Genomic DNA, 20,725 nt, shown 5'->3' on the forward strand with positions numbered 1-20,725 from the left:
CCTTAGCAACCAGGGAGTGGCAGGTATATGAATTAGAGAGAGCCTGAATAGAAAAGAAACAATAACGATAAAACTGTAGCCTCACAGAGCAATAACGTTTTTTCCTGCCGGGGTCACTGACCCCCGTTTAAAAACTGCAAAGAGTCAGAAGAAGAAGGCAAATAATTCAAAAAACTATAACAAATAGATAATAAAGACCAATTGAAAATTTTTTAGAATTGGTCATTCTTTAACATTAAAAGTTAACTTAAAGCTGAACCACCCATTTAACAGAATTAAAGAATATTTATATATAATCAGTATATGGTGTTAATGTTCCATTAGATGCCTTGCACTAGGATTGCCCTGTGTTTGCCAACAGCCTTCACTCATGATAAGGAGTCTCTCGCGGGGACCTGAGCGCCAGTGCTTGAGTATAGGGCTGGACAGACCCAGTAATTGGGCCCAGTAACGTCTGGCTGCACCGCTGAACATTCCTACAGAACAATCTCAGGAATGAAATGAAAATTGGGTTACAAAAATATTGTTTTTTCCTACAACATAAAACAACTTTTGGCCCATTGAATGTAGCAAATATTTCTCCAGTCTCCAGTAAACACCCGGGTAGCAAGTAGAACTGGCATTACAGAAGCTACGCAACTGGGCAAACTGGGCAAACTGGGCAGTTCTACAAGAGAGACGCAGTATTTCTAAATCTAAAAACTCCCTTTTTCTAAAAATCAGAATCTTGTTGTAAATATAAAGCTGCAATGTAAGTTCCACCGTAACATCCTCAGTTCTACCATGTGATCTGTTTTGTTGAAAGGAGCGATGGCGACCCGGACCAAGGCGGTCCCTACGAGACATTGGCCCAGAAGGTCTGTTTGATCTGCGGCGATGAGGCTTCAGGGTGTCATTATGGCGTCCTGACTTGTGGCAGCTGCAAGGTCTTCTTTAAGAGAGCCGTAGAAGGTAAGGGGGCCCTTATACAGTTATTGTATTATATATATATATATATATATATATATATATATATATATATATATATATATATATATATATATATATATATATATATATATATTAAAGGATAGATAGGTGATAGATAGATTAGATGTATAGATAAATAGATAGATAGATGATAGATATACAATAGATAGATAGATGATAGATAGATAGATAGATAGATAGATGATAGATAGATAATAGATAAATAGATGATAAATAGATAAATAGATGATAGATAGATGATAGATAGATAGATAGATAGAAACATGGTTGATAGATAGATAGATAGATAAATAGATAAATAGATAGATAGATAGATAGATGATTGATAGATAGATAGATAGATAGATAGATAGATAGATAGATAGATAGATAGAAACACGATTGATAGATAGATAGATAATAGATAGCTAGATAGATGATAGATAGATAGATGATAGATAGATAGATAGATGATAGATAGATAGATAGATAGAAAGAAAGATGATAGATAGATAGATAGATAGATAGATAGATAGATAGATAGTTGATAATAAATGCAAAATTTGAATGCATCACATTCAGCTCTTTCATAACATCTATACTGTCCTATTATTGAATCAAAACATTCAAATTATGTTATTTTTTATATACATTATACATGTATTTTGGAATACAGGCACACCAAACAATCTAATTTTCAAATAGATTTATATTGCATTTATAATAATATATTAGAAATCAATTCAGCAGAATAAAGGATTTTTTTTGCAATTTTTGCTAAGCCCTGTGAGTGCCCTCCCTCTATTATGTTATATAAATACTATATAGTATAGTTTATTATTTTTATACTAAAGTTCTAAATGTGATTTCTTTGTAATTCAAAAAGAAAAAGATTCTTCATGTGTAGGCTCTTCTCTGCTATCTGAATTAGTATTTCCATTTTTATTGTTCCAGGGAATCATTTGCAAATAGAAATGTGATTTATATATTACAAGACACACACTGGAAAATGATTAAGACATTTTATATATATATATATATATATATATATATATATAGTATATTTCATTATTTTTATACTAAAGTTATAAATGTGATTTCTTTTTAATTGGAAAAAAAAGAAAAAGATTTTTCATTCAGTAGAAAGACCCTTCTCTGTTATCTAGAATAGTCTTTGCATTTATATTGTTCCAGGAAATCATCTGCAAGTAGAAATGGGCTTTATATATTACGAGGCTCATGTTGGAAAATGAGATCTTTGATGACTTTGCTGGTTATGAAACCTAAAATACTAAACCAGTTGTTCCGTGCCATTCTCTTCCTGAACCTATAACAGAGAATCGTTATATGGGATTTGTTATCCAGAAACCCATTATACAGAAAGCTTTGAAGCAGACTGTCATTGTCCTGTTTAAGCAAATGATTCTTATTTTATGGCTAATTTACTTTCTGCACTTGATAGTAACTGGGTTTATCTCATGTTTAAATATGTATAGTAGCCTAAAGCTATGGAGATGTTAATTATGAAATGATCCCTTATCTGGAAAACTCCAGTTAATAGATCCTATACTTGTACAGGTATGGAATTTGTTACCCAGAAACCCATTATCCAGAAAGTTCAGAATTACGAAAAGTTCATATCCCATACACTGTACTGTACTAGTGTTTTGTTTTGGTCCAGATTAACTACAATTCTTATAAAACTGCTCCTGACATTGTATCTCCAGGTTTGCAGACTTACAGTCCTGCAGTACGGCTGTGAGCACTGTATTTTCCTAATTTGTTGTTTAAAATGGAATATAAAAGCCATAAAAAAGAAATAAAATATATTTTTTATGAAGATAAGTCCTGTAAAACGCCATATCTGAAAAGCTCATTATTCTGTAAATGCGGGGAGTGCCAGAACCATTTAATGCACATAGTTACCAGCGGGAGAGCTTTCCCTGCCGGCAGCCTTCTCTTTGCTTTATTGATTTTTTAAGCAGGTGAAAATGTATTACAAGTACAGTTTTACTCATGTGATATTTTTACTTATGTTCCATTTTTAACAAGACAATAATTGAATGATATTTTCCCCCGGCAGCCCAGATCCGATCCCCCCCAGGGCCCTCCCACGATCCGCCATCTCCGTAGGGGGACAGAGGGTATTGGGGGCCTCTGTAGGGACTGGGGGGGGGGCAGTGTGAAGGCGGCAGTGCCATTGGGCGGGCCCGGCACCACCCAGTCCGACCCTGAGTATATGACCCATTGTGCCTCACCATCTCTGGCCTAGGCACCTGGGTATGGGCCATGTACAGGGGCATAACTACAGAGGAAGCAGACCCTGCGGTTGCAGAGGGGGCCAGGAGGGTAGAGGGCCCACTGAATACCTTATTAATTAGCAATATCAATATATTTTGGTAGAATAGGTCAATTTACCAGTATCCTGGTGCTCTAAATGGTGCCCAGTGACATCTATTGGCACCATTGTCCTTTTAATTGTTATTTCCTTCTCTCATTCTAAGAACAAGCCCCAGTGTCGGTTCTACATGACAGCAAACGAGCCGGGATTGGGTAGAACTCAATCTTAATCAGTCCTCGTGGCTCCTGTGCATGAAATCAGATAGCAGCAGTGTTGGGATGATCATTGTTTCCAGTTGAGCTCTAAGAATTCTAAAGGGGGAAGAAATGGAATAGATGCCAAAATAAAGGGATAAAGATTTCAAGGGGCGTATGTAGAAAAGAAGTTAGTTATAGATAAATAAGAATAGAAAGCATTAATAAGAATAACAAAATGTTCAAGGCTGATGTCCCACGGAGTCTGATAAATCTCTGAAGTCACATGATTTCAGAAATGAATCCAAAGGCCTTTCCACTGATGACTCCTGTTGTTGCCAGTGGAAAGGCATTTGGGAACGGTTGGTAGTTTGTCATAGCAGAGATTTATTGTGGGCAACTTACACGCAAGCCAAGTAGAAGATAATATAAACTGGAGTGATGAGAAGGAGTGGGAAAAGGAGAAAACAATGAGGAAAGGAGAGACCAGCATCAATAAATAAGAAAACGGGTTAAGGAAAAAAACAAAATAGCAGACGCAGAAGAACATTAAAACAGAATAGGGCAGTGGCTATCAAAGTTATTCCTTTCAAACCCCACCTGAATGTCCAATGTCTGCCCAGGGCTCCACTTTGCTTATGAATAAGGGAAATATTGGTTTATCAGTCATAGTTTCAAGAATATCTAGGACATCATCTAAAATCATCTAGAATATTTAGGACAGCAAATACACATTCACCCTAATTAATCTTCAAGTTGGGCTTTCAGGCGTATCAAGAAGTGCAAGTAGTAATTCTATTATGTACCTAATCCTATATTATGACACATTATTGGGAGGGGCTGGGCATGACCCGGCTGTCTTGGTACATATCGGTACTAACGACAAAATGAACGGTAGGTGGGGGACTTTAAAGAGTGAGTTCAGGGATCTAGGCTCTAAGATTAGGCAAAGGTCCTCCAATGTCATTTTTTCGGAAATTTTGCCGGTGCCACGTGCAAGTTTAGGGAGACAGCGGGAGCTTAGGGAGCTAAATGCGTGGCTAAAGTCTTGGTGTAGGAAGGAAGGGTTTGGGTTCCTAGAGCACTGGGCTGACTTTTCCTTGGGGTACAATCTATACAGCCCTGACGGATTGCACCTCAATGGAAGGGGGTCTGCTGTGCTAGGGGAGAGAATGGTTAAGAGGTTGGAGGAGTGTTTAAACTAGACAAGGGGGGGGTGGGTGAGCTAGAATTCCATGGGAAAATTAGTGTAGACGGGGTAGGGGGACTAGCAAAGGGTTGTGGGGGAGGAGTGAGGGGGGCATATAGTTTATCAGATAAGGAGCTTCCGTTACAAGGAAAGCAGTCTCATAATTGCCTTAGCTCTAATTCTCCCTTAGCTAATGTAAACATCAGAGGGAGAAGTAATAATCTCCGCTGCATGCTGGCTAATGCGCGTAGCTTGTCGGGTAAATTAGGGGAGCTGCAAGCTATTGCATGTATTGAAAATTATGATTTAATAGGTATCACTGAGACCTGGTGGGATGATAAATGCGACTGGGCTGTGAATTTAAATGGTTATACACTTTTTAGGAGGGACAGAGAGATTAAAAAGGGTGGAGGGGTTTGTCTTTACGTAAAGTCAGATTTAAAGCCATGTAATAAAGACATTACCAATGAAAACGTCGAATCTCTTTGGGTAGAAATTTCAGTAGGGCTGAAGGTCACAAAGAAAATGATCATTGGTGTATGTTATAAACCACCCCGTATAGATGAGGGGGATGAGGCCCAGCTATTGTTGCAAATGGAGGAGGCTTCAAAACTGGGTCAAGTTGTTGTTATGGGGGACTTTAATTATCCGGACATTGACTGGAGTAATGGGGTGGCTAAGTCAGAAAAAGCTAGTAGGTTTGTAAATATGCTAAATGACAACTTTTTATTTCAGGCAGTTCAAGAACCCACTAGGAATGATGCTATTTTGGACCTGGTGATTTCTAATAATAATGAACTTATCTCTAACATTTTTGTGGGTGAGCATTTGGGGAACAGTGATCACAACATGGTCTCCTTTGAGATAATGCTGCAGAGACAGCTCTATAAGGGAGTAACTAAAACGCTCAATTTTAGACGTGCAGACTTTGCCAGTATAAGGGCATCTCTGCAATGTGTCAACTGGGAAAGGCTTTTCATGGGGTTAGACACAGAAGGAAAATGGAACATCTTTAAAACATTGCTTTGTAGGTATACACAACAGTATATCCCCCTAGTAAGCAAGGAGAGGCATCGCAAAGCAAAACCTTTATGGCTGAATAAAAGTGTTATTGTCGAGGTTGGTAAGAAAAAACGTGCTTTGAGGGCATTCAAGTTAGCTGGGTCAGCGGAAACTTTCATCAGGTACAAGGAAGCAAATAAAGCAGCAAAAAAGCTATCAGGCAAGCTAAAATAGAGATGGAAAGGGATATTGCAGCTAGGAGTAAAAAGAATCCAAAATTATTTTTTAATTATGTGAATAGTAAAAAAATGAAGCAAGAAGGGGTGGGAACTTTATTATCACGGGGGGGGTACGTTGGTTGATGAAAACGGGGAAAAAGCTGAAATTTTGAACTCTTATTTTTCATCTGTCTATACATCTGAGGAGCCAGATAATGAAGGCTTCCCTTGTAATATGCCCAGTTCTAGTAATTTAGCTACTGGCGCGTGGGTCACTCAGGAGGAAATTCAAAAGAGACTTGAACATGTAAAGGTAAACAAAGGTCCAGGGCCGGATGGGATTCATCCCAGGGTATTAAATGAGCTGAGCGCTGTGATTGCCAAACCTCTTCACTTAATTTTTCAGGATTCATTGAGGTCTGGCATGGTGCCAAGAGACTGGCGGATTGCTAATGTGGTGCCGTTATTTAAAAAGGGATCCCGTTCTCAGCCTGAAAACTATAGGCCTGTTAGTCTGACATCAGTAGTAGGAAAACTTTTGGAAGGGGTAATAAGGGATAGGGTACTTGAATACATTGCAGTTCACAATACTATTAGTTTGTGCCAGCATGGTTTTATGCGTAACAGATCTTGCCAGACTAATTTAGTTGCCTTTTATGAGGAGGTGAGTAGGAACCTTGATGCTGGAATGGCAGTTGATGTCATCTACTTGGACTTTGCTAAAGCGTTTGATACAGTACCTCACAGAAGGTTAATGATCAAATTAAGGAATATTGGCCTAGAACATAATATTTGTAATTGGATAGAGAACTGGCTGAAGGATAGAGTACAAAGAGTGGTTGTAAATGGAACATTTTCTAATTGGACCAGTGTGGTTAGTGGAGTACCGCAGGGGTCAGTCCTTGGGCCTTTGCTTTTTAACTTGTTTATTAATGCCCTGGAGGTGGGCATAGACAGTATTGTTTCTATTTTTGCTGATGACACTAAATTGTGCAAAACTATAAGTTCCATGCAGGATGCTGCCGCTTTGCAGAGCGATTTGACAAAATTAGATAACTGGGCAGCAAACTGGAAAATGAGGTTCAATGTTGATAAGTGCAAAGTTATGCACTTTGGTAGAAATAATATAAACGCAAACTATCTACTGAATGGTAGTGTGTTGGGGGGATCCTTAATGGAGAAGGATCTAGGGGTTTTTGTTGATAACAAGTTGTCTAATTCCAGGCAGTGTCATTCTGTGGCTACTACAGCAAATAAAGTGCTGTCTTGTATAAAAAAGGGCATTGACTCAAGGGATGAGAACATAATTTTGCCCCTTTATAGGTCCCTGGTAAGGCCTCACCTTGAGTATGGGGGCAGTTTTGGGCTCCAGTCCTTAAGAAGGATATTAATGAGCTGGAGAGAGTGCAGAGACGTGCAACTAAACTGGTTAAGGGGATGGAAGATTTAAACTATGAGGTTAGACTGTCGAGGTTGGGGTTGTTTTCTCTGGAAAAGAGGCGCTTGCGAGGGGACATGATTACTCTGTACAAGTACATTAGAGGGGATTATAGGCAGTTGGGGGATGTTCTTTTTTCCCATAAAAACAATCAACGCACCAGAGGTCACCCCTTTAGATTAGAGGAAAGGAGTTTCCATTTGAAGCAGCGTAGGTGGTTTTTCACGGTGAGGGCAGTGAGGTTATGGAATGCCCTTCCTAGTGATGGGGTAATGGCAGATTCTGTTAATGCCTTTAAGAGGGGCCTGGATGAGTTCTTGATCAATCAGAATATCCAAGGCTATTGTGATACTAATATCTACAGTTAGTACTAGTGGTTGTATTTATAGTTTATGTATGTGAGTGTATAGATTGGTAGGTGTGGGTTAGGTGTGCTGGGTTTACTTGGATGGGTTGAACTTGATGGACACAGGTCTTTTTTCAACCCTATGTAACTATGTAACTATGTAACTATATATATGTACGTACACGTGTTGCAGTCATTGGGATATACGTAAAAATTGTTTTCTTTTGCCAAAAAAATTGGAATTGCAGTTCTAGACTCCCTAGAGAGTAGTGGATATAACACGTGGGTGTCTCCTGGTGCACAGAATGTTAACTGTAAGTGATGCAAAAAGGCGCAAGTCCTTGACCTTTCTTCCCTTCATTGAGTGTTTCTCTTTGCTCAGTTACTCGAAGTTAAACATGGATTCGCTGTAATCGACGCCCTGAGTTCTGCAGAAAGAGAACTCTCTGTTATTTTCAAGGATAGGACCCATAGGAAAACAAATTCCTTTGAAAAAAAAAAGTTTAGCCAGACTGTAATATCCTAAATGGCTGGAGGAACAGCGGTATGAAGTATCTTTCTCAGAGATGCCTGGGCTCACAGCAAGGGGGTCCAATGGATAAAGATGGCAGACTCTTGTGGGGATAATGATAATATCTTGATTTATTTGGTTCCAAATACTGGGTGTTCCAAGCTGACACCCAGTATAGCAGCAGCCTGACGTTATAGGGCACAGACCGTATGTTATCTTAACATATCAACAGTATGCCAATATGGCAGCCACAATAGGTGCAGTAGCCATAGACCCCAAACAAAAGCTTTTGTATATTGGATACATCTTGGCTACAGTTAATGAGGACTTTGGATAAGTTTTCAATGCTTTTTCATTATGGGGTTATCGTAACTTGGGCTAAAAATCCAAAATGGCCGTGCATATAGGGTGCCAGAAGTGACACCATTCTCCCACTTTGGACATGATTCACAGAAACACGCAAAGCAGTTAACACAGTTTTTGCTATTGCAATGGATGCAACTTAGCTTGGTATCCGCACTTAGATTGTAAGCTCTACGGGGCAGGGGCCTCCTTCCTTCTGTGTCTCATACCACATGGCACTTATTCCCTGTGTATTTATACTTATTTATTGTATTTATTATAACACTTGTCCTCTCTGTGTGTAATTTCATATTTTGTACGATTGTACATCGCTTTGGTGCTTTATTAATAAAGTTATACATACACACATACATTCTGGGGGGGGAAATGCAGCACTGTGGGAAAAACACCTGTGGAAAGCGCACTTAGCACCAAACTGCTTTCATAAATCAGCGCTACAAAGTTTTAGAGCAATTTATTATGTGATGCCAATTCCCTTAGGGAAAGCTCTCAGCATGGCAACACCCAGATATTGTAGATCTCATCCTAAAGCCCAAAGTACCATTAAAGAGGAGATGCATTCCTAGAGTGAGACAAGCCAGGCCAGCGTACATAATACATCATTTCTAGAGGGTTTCAACCCATACAGATTGTGTAAATATCTTTTATTTCTCATTGAGGAATCCTCTACCTCCAGCCTGTTTCCTGTGGGAACCCAACATACACAGTAGCTGGCATTACTGCTGGAGATGCCATGGCCATAATGTTTGAAGTTCTGTTACATAATTCTCCCATTGTTGCATTTCTCTGAATCGTGGAGGCACCGTGTTCTTTTCACTTCACTGCACTGGCACCTTGTTCCTGGTGCTTGGTCTCCAGCCACGTTATTGTAATGTACAGGTGATGGATCAGTGCTCCAGCTGGGCTCCCTATCTCTAGAAAATGTTTGTATTAACCTACATTATAGGGAACTCTACTGGAAAGTCAAGTACAGGGCCCCCAACTTTTTAATATCTGTGAGCCACAAAAAGAGTTGGGGAGCCACACAAGCATGAAAAAGTTCCTGGAGTGCCAAATATGGGCTGTGATTGGCTATTTGGTAGCCCCTATGTGGACTGGCAGCCTATAGGAGGCTCTGTTTGGCAGTACACCTGTTTCTTTGCAACTAAAACTTGCCTTCAGGCCAAAATTTCAAAAATAAGCTCCTAGTTTGAGGCCACTGAGAGCAACACCCAAGGGGTTGGGGAGCAACATGTTACCCCTGAGCTACTGGTTGGGGATCCCTGGGCTAGTGCATCATTTTACTGGAGCTCCTGTAGTCCAGGAAGGGGTGCAGCTGCCAGGGGTGCTCCAGCCATGAAGCAAGTTAAGAAACCTGCCTCAGGTGCCAGGGCCCCACAGGTTACCAGGGGCATCAAAAAGGCGATGTAAAGTTAAGCGCAAAGGGGTGAGGGAGGGCTGCATTGCTCCAGTCACTTCAGAATGGCAGAAGGGGCTGAAATGCCCCTGGCAGCTGCCTCAATTTGCCTCAAGTGGCAGCACCCTGCAAGTTACCAGGTGTGGGAAAAAGCTGCTCCTGGTAGCCTAAAATTTTGGAATTTCAGCTTTTCTAGTGCAGCTGTTGCTCTCTTTGCTCTAGCGATGCAGCCCCCCTCAACCTGCTCCGACGCAAAAAAAATAAATAAACGTTGGGGAGCAAGAGGGTGGGGGTGGCATCAATTGAGCCCTGAAATGCCCCGTCCAGGGCAGGCATGTCAGGGTATGGGAGGTATTACCAACTCATATACTACTCCTTGTGTCATCCAGTAGCAAAATAAATAAATAAAATCATTTCCCATCACCATCACAAACTGGCTACTTACTATTCCCTGCAGCTCTTGGCACAGATTATTATGTGCTCTGCCTGCTCTTGGCTGCAGTTCTACCCCTCTCTCCCTCTGATTGAGCCCTTTTGGATTTCGAAGCATTTTTCGGTGCTTTTATCTATACTTTACCTATTGCCTCTTCTGTATTGATCTCTGCTGCATTTACCTTTAATAACAAATGTCAAACTCATATTTAGCGGCACTCCAACTTGTCTGTGTGAGATCAGTCTTGGCTCGAAACTGTTCATTTTAACAGCCTCTGGTCTGGCATTTATACAGGTATAGGATCCATTATCCGGAAAACCATTAGCCAGAAAGTTCCAAATTACGGAAGTCTGTCTCCTATAGACTCCATTTTAATTTTAAAAAATCACATTTTAAAAAATTATTTTCTTTTTCGCTGTAACAATAAAACAGTACATTGTACTTGATCCCAACTAAGATATAATTACCCCTTACTGGGGGCAGAACAGCCCTATTGGGTTTATTTAATGGTTAAATGATTCCCTTTTCTCTGTAATAATAAAACAGTACCTGTACTTGATCCCAACTAAGATATAATTACCCCTTATTGGGGGCAGAACAACCCTATTGGGTTTATTTAATGGTTAAATGATTCCCTTTTCTCTGTAATAATAACACAGTACCTGTACTTGATCCCAACTAAGATATAATTACCCCTTATTGGGGGCAGAACAGCCCTATTGGGTTTATTTAATGGTTAAATGATTCTCTTTTCTCTGTAATAATAAAACAGTACCTGTACTTGATCCCAACTAAGATATAATTACCCCTTATTGGGGGCAGAACAGCCCTATTGGGTTTATTTAATGGTTAAATGATTCTCTTTTCTCTGTAATAATAAAACAGTGCCTGTAATTGATCCCAACTAAGATATAATTGCCCCTTATTGGGGGTAGAACAATCCTATTGGGTTTATTTAATGGTTAAATGATTCCCTTTTCTCTGTAATAATAAAACAGTACCTGTACTTGATCCCAACTAAGATATAATTACCCCTTATTGGGGGCAGAACAGCCCTATTGGGTTTATTTAATGGTTAAATGATTCCCTTTTCTCTGTAATAATAAAACAGTACCTGTAATTGATCCCAACTAAGATATAATTACTGCTTATTGGGGGCAAAACAATCCTATTGGTTTATTCAATATTTGAATGATTTTTAGCAGACTTAAGTTATGGAAATTATGGAAAGACCCCTTATCCGGAAAACCCCAGGTCCCGAGCATTCTGGATAACAGGTCCCATACCTGTACTTTTTTTATATAAAGAACTAGTTTTGTTCATTTAGGATCTGAACATTTAGATTTCAACATTCTGTAACCAGTAACTGGAGAGGGGGCACAGGGTATGGGTAGTGATTATACACTTTAAAAAGGCAGGTTTTCCCATATATACTTTTATTTTGTAGAATATTTTTTATTGCGCATATTGGGCTGGTTTTAGAACTGACTTTTAGTTTGGAAAAAATAAATCTGGCTACCCTGCATAGGGGCCATTTAACCCCATTGGGATCAAGTACAGGTACTGTTTTATTATTACAGAGAAAAGGGAATCATTTAACCATGAAATAAACCCAATAGGGCTGTTCTGCCCCCAATAAGGGGTAATTATATCTTAGTTGGGATCAAGTACAGGTACTGTTTTATTATTACAGAGAAAAGGGAATCATTTAACCATTAAATAAACCCAATAGGACGGTTCTGCCCCCAATAAGGGATAATTATATCTTAGTTGGGATCAAGTACAGGTACTGTTTTATTATTACAGAGAAAAGGGGATCATTTAACCATTAAATAAACCCAATAGGACGGTTCTGCCCCCAATAAGGGATAATTATATCTTAGTTGGGATCAAGTACAGGTACTGTTTTATTATTACAGAGAAAAGGGAATCATTTAACCATTAAATAAACCCAATAGGGCTGTTCTGCCCCCAATAAGGGGTAATTATATCTTAGTTGGGATCAAGTACAGGTACTGTTTTATTATTACAGAGAAAAGGGAATCATTTAACCATTAAATAAACCCAATAGGGCTGTTCTGCCCCCAATAAGGGGTAATTATATCTTAGTTGGGATCAAGTACAGGTATTGTTTTATTATTACAGAGAAAAGGGAATCATTTAAACATGAAATAAACCCAATAGGGCTGTTCTGCCCCCAATAAGGGGCAATTATATCTTAGTTGGGATCAAGTACAGGTACTGTTTTATTATTACAGAGAAAAGGGAATCATTTAACCATTAAATAAACCCAATAGGATGGTTCTGCCCCCAATAAGGGGTAATTATATCTTAGTTGGGATCAAGTACAGGTACTGTTTTATTATTACAGAGAAAAAAAAAATTAAAATTATTTTCTTATAATGGAGTCTGCGGGAGACGGTCTTTCCGTAATTCTGAACTCAGAACATACCTGTCATTTTGTTGGAAATTACAAATTGCATGTTATTAATCCCTATTTCATTTCAATTCAAGCATCCAGATGATGGGCACTTTGTTGCATTTGTCTGGCCCTTACAGTACGTAGCTAAACCCAAGCCCTGAGTATATACGGATATCTGCGCTCCAGCACTGGCATTACTGCTACCTTTTTTGCCTTTTATCTTGCGATTTCTATTTTTTAAAAACAAATCTCATTCAGAACCCAAATATTAGAGATTTTCAGAGCTTGGATAAAGTGTGGTGCAAAAATGCCTGTGTGTTATTAATAGTTCATGCCAATAAAGCATTTAGGCCACATTGAGCAGATTGCTAATAAGGAAAAGATGGATACAAACCCATATGGGACATATGTTGCAGAACTATGCCGTCTGTAGATTGGTAATGAAATGCTTAATATAATATATATTCTCTCCCATTCCTAGGGCAGCACAATTACCTGTGTGCGGGTAGGAACGACTGCATCGTGGATAAGATCCGGAGGAAGAACTGCCCTTCCTGCCGCCTGAGAAAGTGTTGCCAAGCAGGAATGGTACTTGGAGGTAAGAACCTTGGGCAGAGCCAGCATTTAACCAAGGGGCACTCAGAGCAAAGCTGAAGGTTTAGGCCTGGAACTTGCCAGGGGTGCCAAGAGTAATGCCAATAATCAATTATAACGTGCTTAGGAGTAAGCCACCTGATACATGTGTGAATACTGCTCTAGAACCTGCTTAAACAATATAGTAATACAAATAGTAGGCAGTGGCACGCATGAAACGTTTATTTGGTGCACTAAAAATTAATAAAAGTATCCAAAAGTTTAAAAAATTTAATAAACCTCCTCTAATGAAGCCTCTATTGGCATGAAACGGGTTAGGAGGGCGATGCTTAGCAATCATGGAGCACTGAGGTGCCACTTTCCATTTGGTATGGTTGATCAGTTTAATAATGGTCTTTTGAAAATGTGGAATTGCCAGATCTGCAGCCATGTTGATTTCAGAGCAGTGACAAGCTAAGCCATGTTAGAAGAGGATGTTTCACAAAGCTGCCCTTAGGGCTGTGGCACATGGGGAGATTAGTCGCCCGTGACAAATCTCCCTTGTAGCGGGTGTCTTATCTCCCCGAAATTCCATCCCACCAGCGAGAATGTAAATTGCCGGTGGGATGGCGAGAGACAACTTCGGCGATTGCGGCGCCACGATGTACATTCTCGTTGGTGGGATGTCATGGGCGACTAATCTCCCCATGTGCCACAGCCCTTATGTGGAATAAATCACCCTGCGCCCCTTTTTAACCCTGATCTCTCTCAACAGAAGAACCTATTAGCAAGATTAAATATTAGTCATTTGGATGTGTCTTTTTTTCCTTTTGTACAATCTGCCATTAATTTTATACTACAAGCTACAGTATATATAGCTCTGCTGATTCTGTGAAGTAACAAGCAAGAAGCATGTAGCTCCAAGAGCATACCCACCTTCATCCAGAGTTGACAGGAGTACTCAGAGCCCACCGCTACCTGAGTCATGGCCCCACCACCCCTGCTCTGCTTCCCCTGCTGCCCCTGTTCCATTTTGATGCACCTCCATGGGAAAAGATTAAAGATGGCGCCTAACAGAGGAATGCTTGACCATCTTTAATTTTGTTTCAACCTGAAATTGTGCGCTCATGGCTGGTTTGTGGGCAGGTGGCAGTGCCCGACATGATCGGTGCCCAACAGGATTTTTCCTGCTATCCCAGTGGGCCAGTCCAACGTGGCTTCATCATTGCAGTGCACAGCCAGAGTTCATCTCATAAACTCACTAAACAAAAACAGTGCTCTGCAATTCCCCAACACTGTGCCATAGATAATCATGTAAAGAATAAGAGTGCAGTGGCTATTTGTTAGGAGTTGTGAGTTCAGGAAAGGGAAGCTCTGTGTGGCCCCTGATTGCGTTACCCGGCGCTTGTTTGTGCCAAGGCTCGGCTAAAGCGGAAGCTGAAGACCAGCAATGTGCCTGAGATAGTGTCCCGGCCGCAGCCCAAATACACGGGAGTCATGAAGTTTTCCTGCTCGGCTTTGGAATTTACATGAAGGTGCCGTTTGCCAACAATAAGAAATGAAACTCCTGCTCTAAAGGAAACTCTTCCCATGGCACAGGCTGATGCCTTCTAGCATTTTGCCAGTTCCTTCCTGGGGAAGTCAATGCATAACAAGTGGCATTTTCCCCGGATTGTTTCATTTTCTGTGAAAAAAAACAGCTCGAAAATATTTTGCAACCTTTTTTTATTGATTGATTTTTTTTTTTTTTTCATTTGTGCAGAAATGTTGGAATTTCCATCACTGTTGTTCTGGAATTGTGACCCAGGCATCCACTATATCACTGATATTTGCAGGGGAAATAAAATAGCAGCAACCTAGTGCAAGTTATATGTGGTGTAGGGGTGGCTGAATGCATGCAAGGAAAACTGTCAGTCACCAGAAGGGGAGGGGATTTGGTGTATGGCCAGTCACTTTATGTAAAAACAATTGGTTTGGGCACTGACACATTTCCCTTGCAGCTCTGGGGTCCTGATTCTGGCTTGGGCACTCTCTGCATGGAGTTTGTATGTACTACTTATGTCTGTGTGGGTTTCCTATGGGTCCTCTGGTTTCTTCATACACCAAAAATATACAGGCAGATTAACTGACTCCTGATAGAAAATTGCTCCCGCTCTGCATGAATGTGATAGGGACCTTAGATTGTAAGCTCCACTGGGGCAGGGACTGATGGGAATGTGATAGGGACCTTAGATTGTAAGCTCCACTGGGGCAGGGACTGATGGGAATGTGATAGGGACCTTAGACTGTAAGCTCCCCTGGGGCAGGGACTGATGGGAATGTGATAGGGACCTTAGATTGTAAGCTCCACTGGGGCAGGGACTGATGGGAATGTGATAGGGACCTTAGATTGTAAGCTCCCCTGAGGCAGGGGCTGATGGGAATGTGATAGGGACCTTAGATTGTAAGCTCCACTGGGGCAGGGACTGATGGGAATGTAATAGGGACCTTAGATTGTAAGCTCACTGGGGCAGGGACTGATGGGAATGTGATAGGGACCTTAGACTGTAAGCTCCCCTGAGGCAGGGACTGATGGGAATGTGATAGGGACCTTAGATTGTAAGCTCACTGGGGCAGGGACTGATGGGAATGTGATAGGGACCTTAGACTGTAAGCTCCCCTGGGGCAGGGACTGATGGGAATGTGATAGGGACCTTAGATTGTAAGCTCACTGGGGCAGGGACTGATGGGAATGTGATAGGGACCTTAGATTGTAAGCTCCCCTGAGGCAGGGACTGATGGGAATGTGATAGGGACCTTAGATTGTAAGCTCCCCTGGGGCAGGGACTGATGGGAATGTGATAGGGACCTTAGACTGTAAGCTCCCCTGGGGCAGGGACTGATGGGAATGTGATAGGGACCTTAGATTGTAAGCTCCCCTGGGGCAGGGACTGATGGGAATGTGATAGGGACCTTAGATTGTAAGCTCACTGGGGCAGGGACTGATGGGAATGTGATAGGGACCTTAGATTGTAAGCTCCCCTGAGGCAGGGACTGATGGGAATGTGATAGGGACCTTAGATTGTAAGCTCACTGGGGCAGGGACTGATGGGAATGGGATAGGGACCTTAGATTGTAAGCTCCCCTGAGGCAGGGGCTGATGGGAATGTGATAGGGACCTTAGACTGTAAGCTCACTGGGGCAGGGACTGATGGGAATGTAATAGGGACCTTAGATTGTAAGCTCCCCTGAGGCAGGGGCTGATGGGAATGTGATAGGGACCTTAGATTGTAAGTTCCACTGGGGCAGGGACTGATGGGAATGTGATAGGGACCTTAGATTGTAAGCTCACTGGGGCAGGGACTGATGGGAATGTGATAGGGGCCTTAGATTGTAAGCTCCACTGGGGCAGGGACTGATGGGAATGTGATAGGGACCTTAGATTGTAAGTTCCACTGGGGCAGGGACTGATGTGAATGTGATAGGGACCTTAGATTGTAAGTTCCACTGGGGCAGGGACTGATGGGAATGTGATAGGGACCTTAGATTGTAAGTTCCACTGGGGCAGGGACTGATGGGAATGTGATAGGGACCTTAGATTGTAAGCTCACTGGGGCAGGGACTGATGGGAATGTGATAGGGACCTTAGATTGTAAGCTCACTGGGGCAGGGACTGATGGGAATGTGATAGGGACCTTAGATTGTAAGTTCCACTGGGGCAGGGACTGATGGGAATGTGATAGGGACCTTAGATTGTAAGTTCCACTGGGGCAGGGACTGATGGGAATGGGATAGGGACCTTAGATTGTAATCTCCACTGGGGCAGGGACTGATGGGAATGTGATAGGGACCTTAGATTGTAAGTTCCACTGGGCCAGGGACTGATGGGAATGTGATAGAGACCTTAGATTGTAAGCTCACTGGGGCAGGGACTGATGGGAATGTGATAGGGCCCTTAGATTGTAAGCTCACTGGGGCAGGGACTGATGGGAATGTGATAGGGACCTTAGACTGTAAGCTCACTGGGGCAGGGACTGATGGGAATGTAATAGGGACCTTAGATTGTAAGCTCCCCTGAGGCAGGGGCTGATGGGAATGATGTATAATCTCTGTAAAGCACTGCAAAAAATGTGTGGCGCTAAATAAATAGAAAAATAAATAAATTACATTGCTATTGGATATTATTAGGAGACAATAGCGCAAGGGCTTACAAGAGCTTAGAATCTAAAAGGGAGAGGAAGTGAGACGGTGAGGGAAACCAGGGAGGTTATAAAGTCCTTGTTGATTATTTCTATAAACACCTTGCAATTAAAATGCTAAAACTTTGAAAGAAGTCTCAGGAATGTCCATATATATTAGGTACCTACCTAGTCCTACCAATTCCTATTTCCATAGATTAAATTAAAGCAGAGCAGGCAGTAACCCTCCAAAAACTTTCCTTTGACTCTGTCCCTATATATTAGGCACCTGTCTATTCCTACCAGTACTAGTAGCCCTTCCAACACTCTCCCCCTGTCTCTGTCACTGTGTATTAGGCACCTGTCTATTCCTACCAGTACTAGTAGCCCTTCCAACACTCTCCCCCTGTCTCTGTCACTGTGTATTAGGGCTCAAGCGTATGCCCCCTAGTGCTCCTACAGAAAGTACATCTGTCCGGCTGCATTCTGCACCTCATCTGGATATAAAGATGCAGAGTACAGAGCCTGCGTATTAGTGATGTGTTTAGCTGGTGCTATTATTTTGTTAATTTTACTCTTATTATCTTTATTATTTTATTATTCAGTGCTTTTACACAAAGAAGAATATGCAGTTAGGGCACGGACTGGAACCAGAACTGCGGAGCTGTTTGGAAGTAACGCTGACCAATGTGCAACCATACACTTCCACTGAACCTACTTGTGTTCATTTTATCCGTGCACATCATTATATCCATGTAGCGCAGGGAGGTCCCCATACACGGGCCGATTGTAGCTGCCCATACCGCTCCCTTAAACCGATTCAGCAGCTTATCAGCCAATGCAGGGGCATGGGTGACTGATATCTCTCCTGAAATTGGCCAGATATCGATCGGGCAGGTTAAAAGATTTAGTCGGATCGGGGACCGCATCGGCTCGTTGATGCGGTCCCCGAACCGACTGCCCCATTGCCACCATTATAATTCGATCGTTTGGCCCCAGGACCAAACAATCGAATTAGCCTACAAGTTCCCCGATATCGCCCACCCGTAGGTGAGGATATCGGGAGAAGATCCGCTCACTCGTATGGGCACCTTAAATGGCTTGGCCAGGGCCACTCGGTAATTATCATGGGCAAGGTCTTCTATTCTAACGCAGGGGTAAGCTGGCCATACACAATAAGATCCATTTGTTTGGTTGATCTTTGACCAATTTTAGTCACCTACATGCTGGAGGATCATTTGGCTTCCGGGCCAACTTGGTCTGAAGGGGCTCAATTGGCAGCTTAAATCTGCGCATTGATCATCAGATGGCACTTATACTGTAATGTCACCCACTGTGACCTATGGCACTTACATTTGCCCATTTGTGTCTGTTAGTTACCCCTCCCATATAGATTGTAAGCTCTACGGGGCAGGGACCTCCTTCATCTTGTGTTTCTGACTCTTATTGCAACTGTACCTTGTATTTATTTGTATTTATTGTTGTACTTTGTATTTATCCATTTTCTTTAACCCCCTGTTTGTATTAATGTATTCTACTGTACAGCGCTGCGTACATAAGTTATACATACATACATACATGGAGCCTTTGGCTGCTCATTCCACACAGGCTAATTTTTCATTAGATCCTCCTGCCCCACTTTAGCCCTGCATCCTAATCTCTGCTTAAAGCAATGAACGAAGACTGAATATAAAGCCTCCCCCTTCCTTACATACACTCTACACGCCACATTGTGCTAGCATAATGGCGCTAACATCATGGGTGAGACCCCTCCCACTGCCTGTAACCCAGGGAAATGCACCTTCCTGCACCCTTCCCCTAATAAAGGTTAGAGAAGTAATAAGCATTTATCCTGTATCTCAGCCTAACTGTTCCTCAGGCTGCACCCCTACGCACTACCTAATGCCCTCTAGGGGGGCACCCCCATACCTTGGGGCACTAACACAGGCGACACACCAACATGGATGCCAATTTATGCACATTTCTGTGTTACAGCAGAGTTGGAAGCTTGCCACACTGCCCATACATAAGGCCCAGAACTTTATTGTCACTACTTCTCTGTAGGGCAAGTGCTGGTTTATGGCTTCAGTCCATGCACATTAGATGTATGGCAGAAGCCTAATATATCCTCCCCCTACAGAGCAGTGTAACCTTGCATTTGAATCATTGCACTTTGATTACAAGTAACTGTTTGGCACCGAGTGGGCTTGGCACATGTTGCTCTTTGGCTAAGGGCCACTAGTAGATGCCATTTTACAGAGAATAAGTTTTGCAAAAAGGGAGGTAGAATACATTTGTATGGCACGGGCTGCAGGGGAGGAACACACGGTGTGATATGTTCATTTTCCCATAGGAGCAGTAACATTCTTGTCTGTGTTTTGTTCTTTTGGAGTCAGAGCCCCTTGTGCCAGAAAGGCACAAACTAGATATCAATAGTCTGTAACATGAAGGGCAAATGTACCTTCATGTTGGTCATTTTGTACTTGTGTGTGGAGGTTTTACATACTCAGCTTGTTATTTGTGTTGTTTAAAATGTAGATTGTCTTTGTGTGACCAACCATAGCCCTCCTATTGTGTTATAATCACATAAGATAACAGAAGGGACATGGGGGATAGGAAACTAATGGTCTGGAGAGCCTATGTGTAATTTTCTGTTTGTGTATAGAGCTCATTAACTAACATAGGTACTAAACTGCCCAAGTGCAGTTGCCAATGATCAATGCAACTTTCTTTTCCAGAACTCTGTTTGCAGCCAGATACAAAGGGAAATTGCATGTACAGTGTAAGGTAAGGGGGAGACACACAAGGAAAGGGGCAAAGTATTGAGGTTAAGCCCTTGTGTCATCAAGTGGCTATAGGCAAAACATGGGGTACTTACTGCCTGGTCAAGGCACAAAGTGGCACCCAGCCCTAAGTGTAGATGGGCTCACCTAGACTCATATACTTTATGCATGGCATGTAATGGATGCTATAGGGCCCATTTTAACAGCTATCTTAGCTTCTGTACACCCAGAGACCCAGTTGGATACCCAGTTAAATGCCCATTCCAACCTTTAAAGAAAGCATGTGAACACAACTGGAAAAACATGGCAGCTATATGGAGATATGGGGTTACTGACCAATCTATGTATGGCATGCTCTGTAAAGCAAGTAGAGTCGTTTGGACCAGCAGG

At 41.8% G+C, this 20,725-nt stretch overlaps 1 protein-coding gene across 1 annotated transcript in view; it reads left to right on the top strand.

Moving 5' to 3' along the window:
- pgr (progesterone receptor) overlaps positions 1–20,725 on the top strand; it is a 43,199-nt gene that overhangs the window by 3,514 nt on the left and 18,960 nt on the right. The window contains exons 2-3 of the mRNA XM_002935571.5: positions 806–951; positions 13,304–13,420. Of these exons, the coding sequence (XP_002935617.1) occupies positions 806–951; positions 13,304–13,420 (263 nt within the window). The remainder of the gene's footprint in view (positions 1–805; positions 952–13,303; positions 13,421–20,725) is intronic.

Source organism: Xenopus tropicalis, chromosome 2, assembly GCF_000004195.4.
Source record: "Xenopus tropicalis strain Nigerian chromosome 2, UCB_Xtro_10.0, whole genome shotgun sequence".
Taxonomy (NCBI): domain Eukaryota; kingdom Metazoa; phylum Chordata; class Amphibia; order Anura; family Pipidae; genus Xenopus; species Xenopus tropicalis.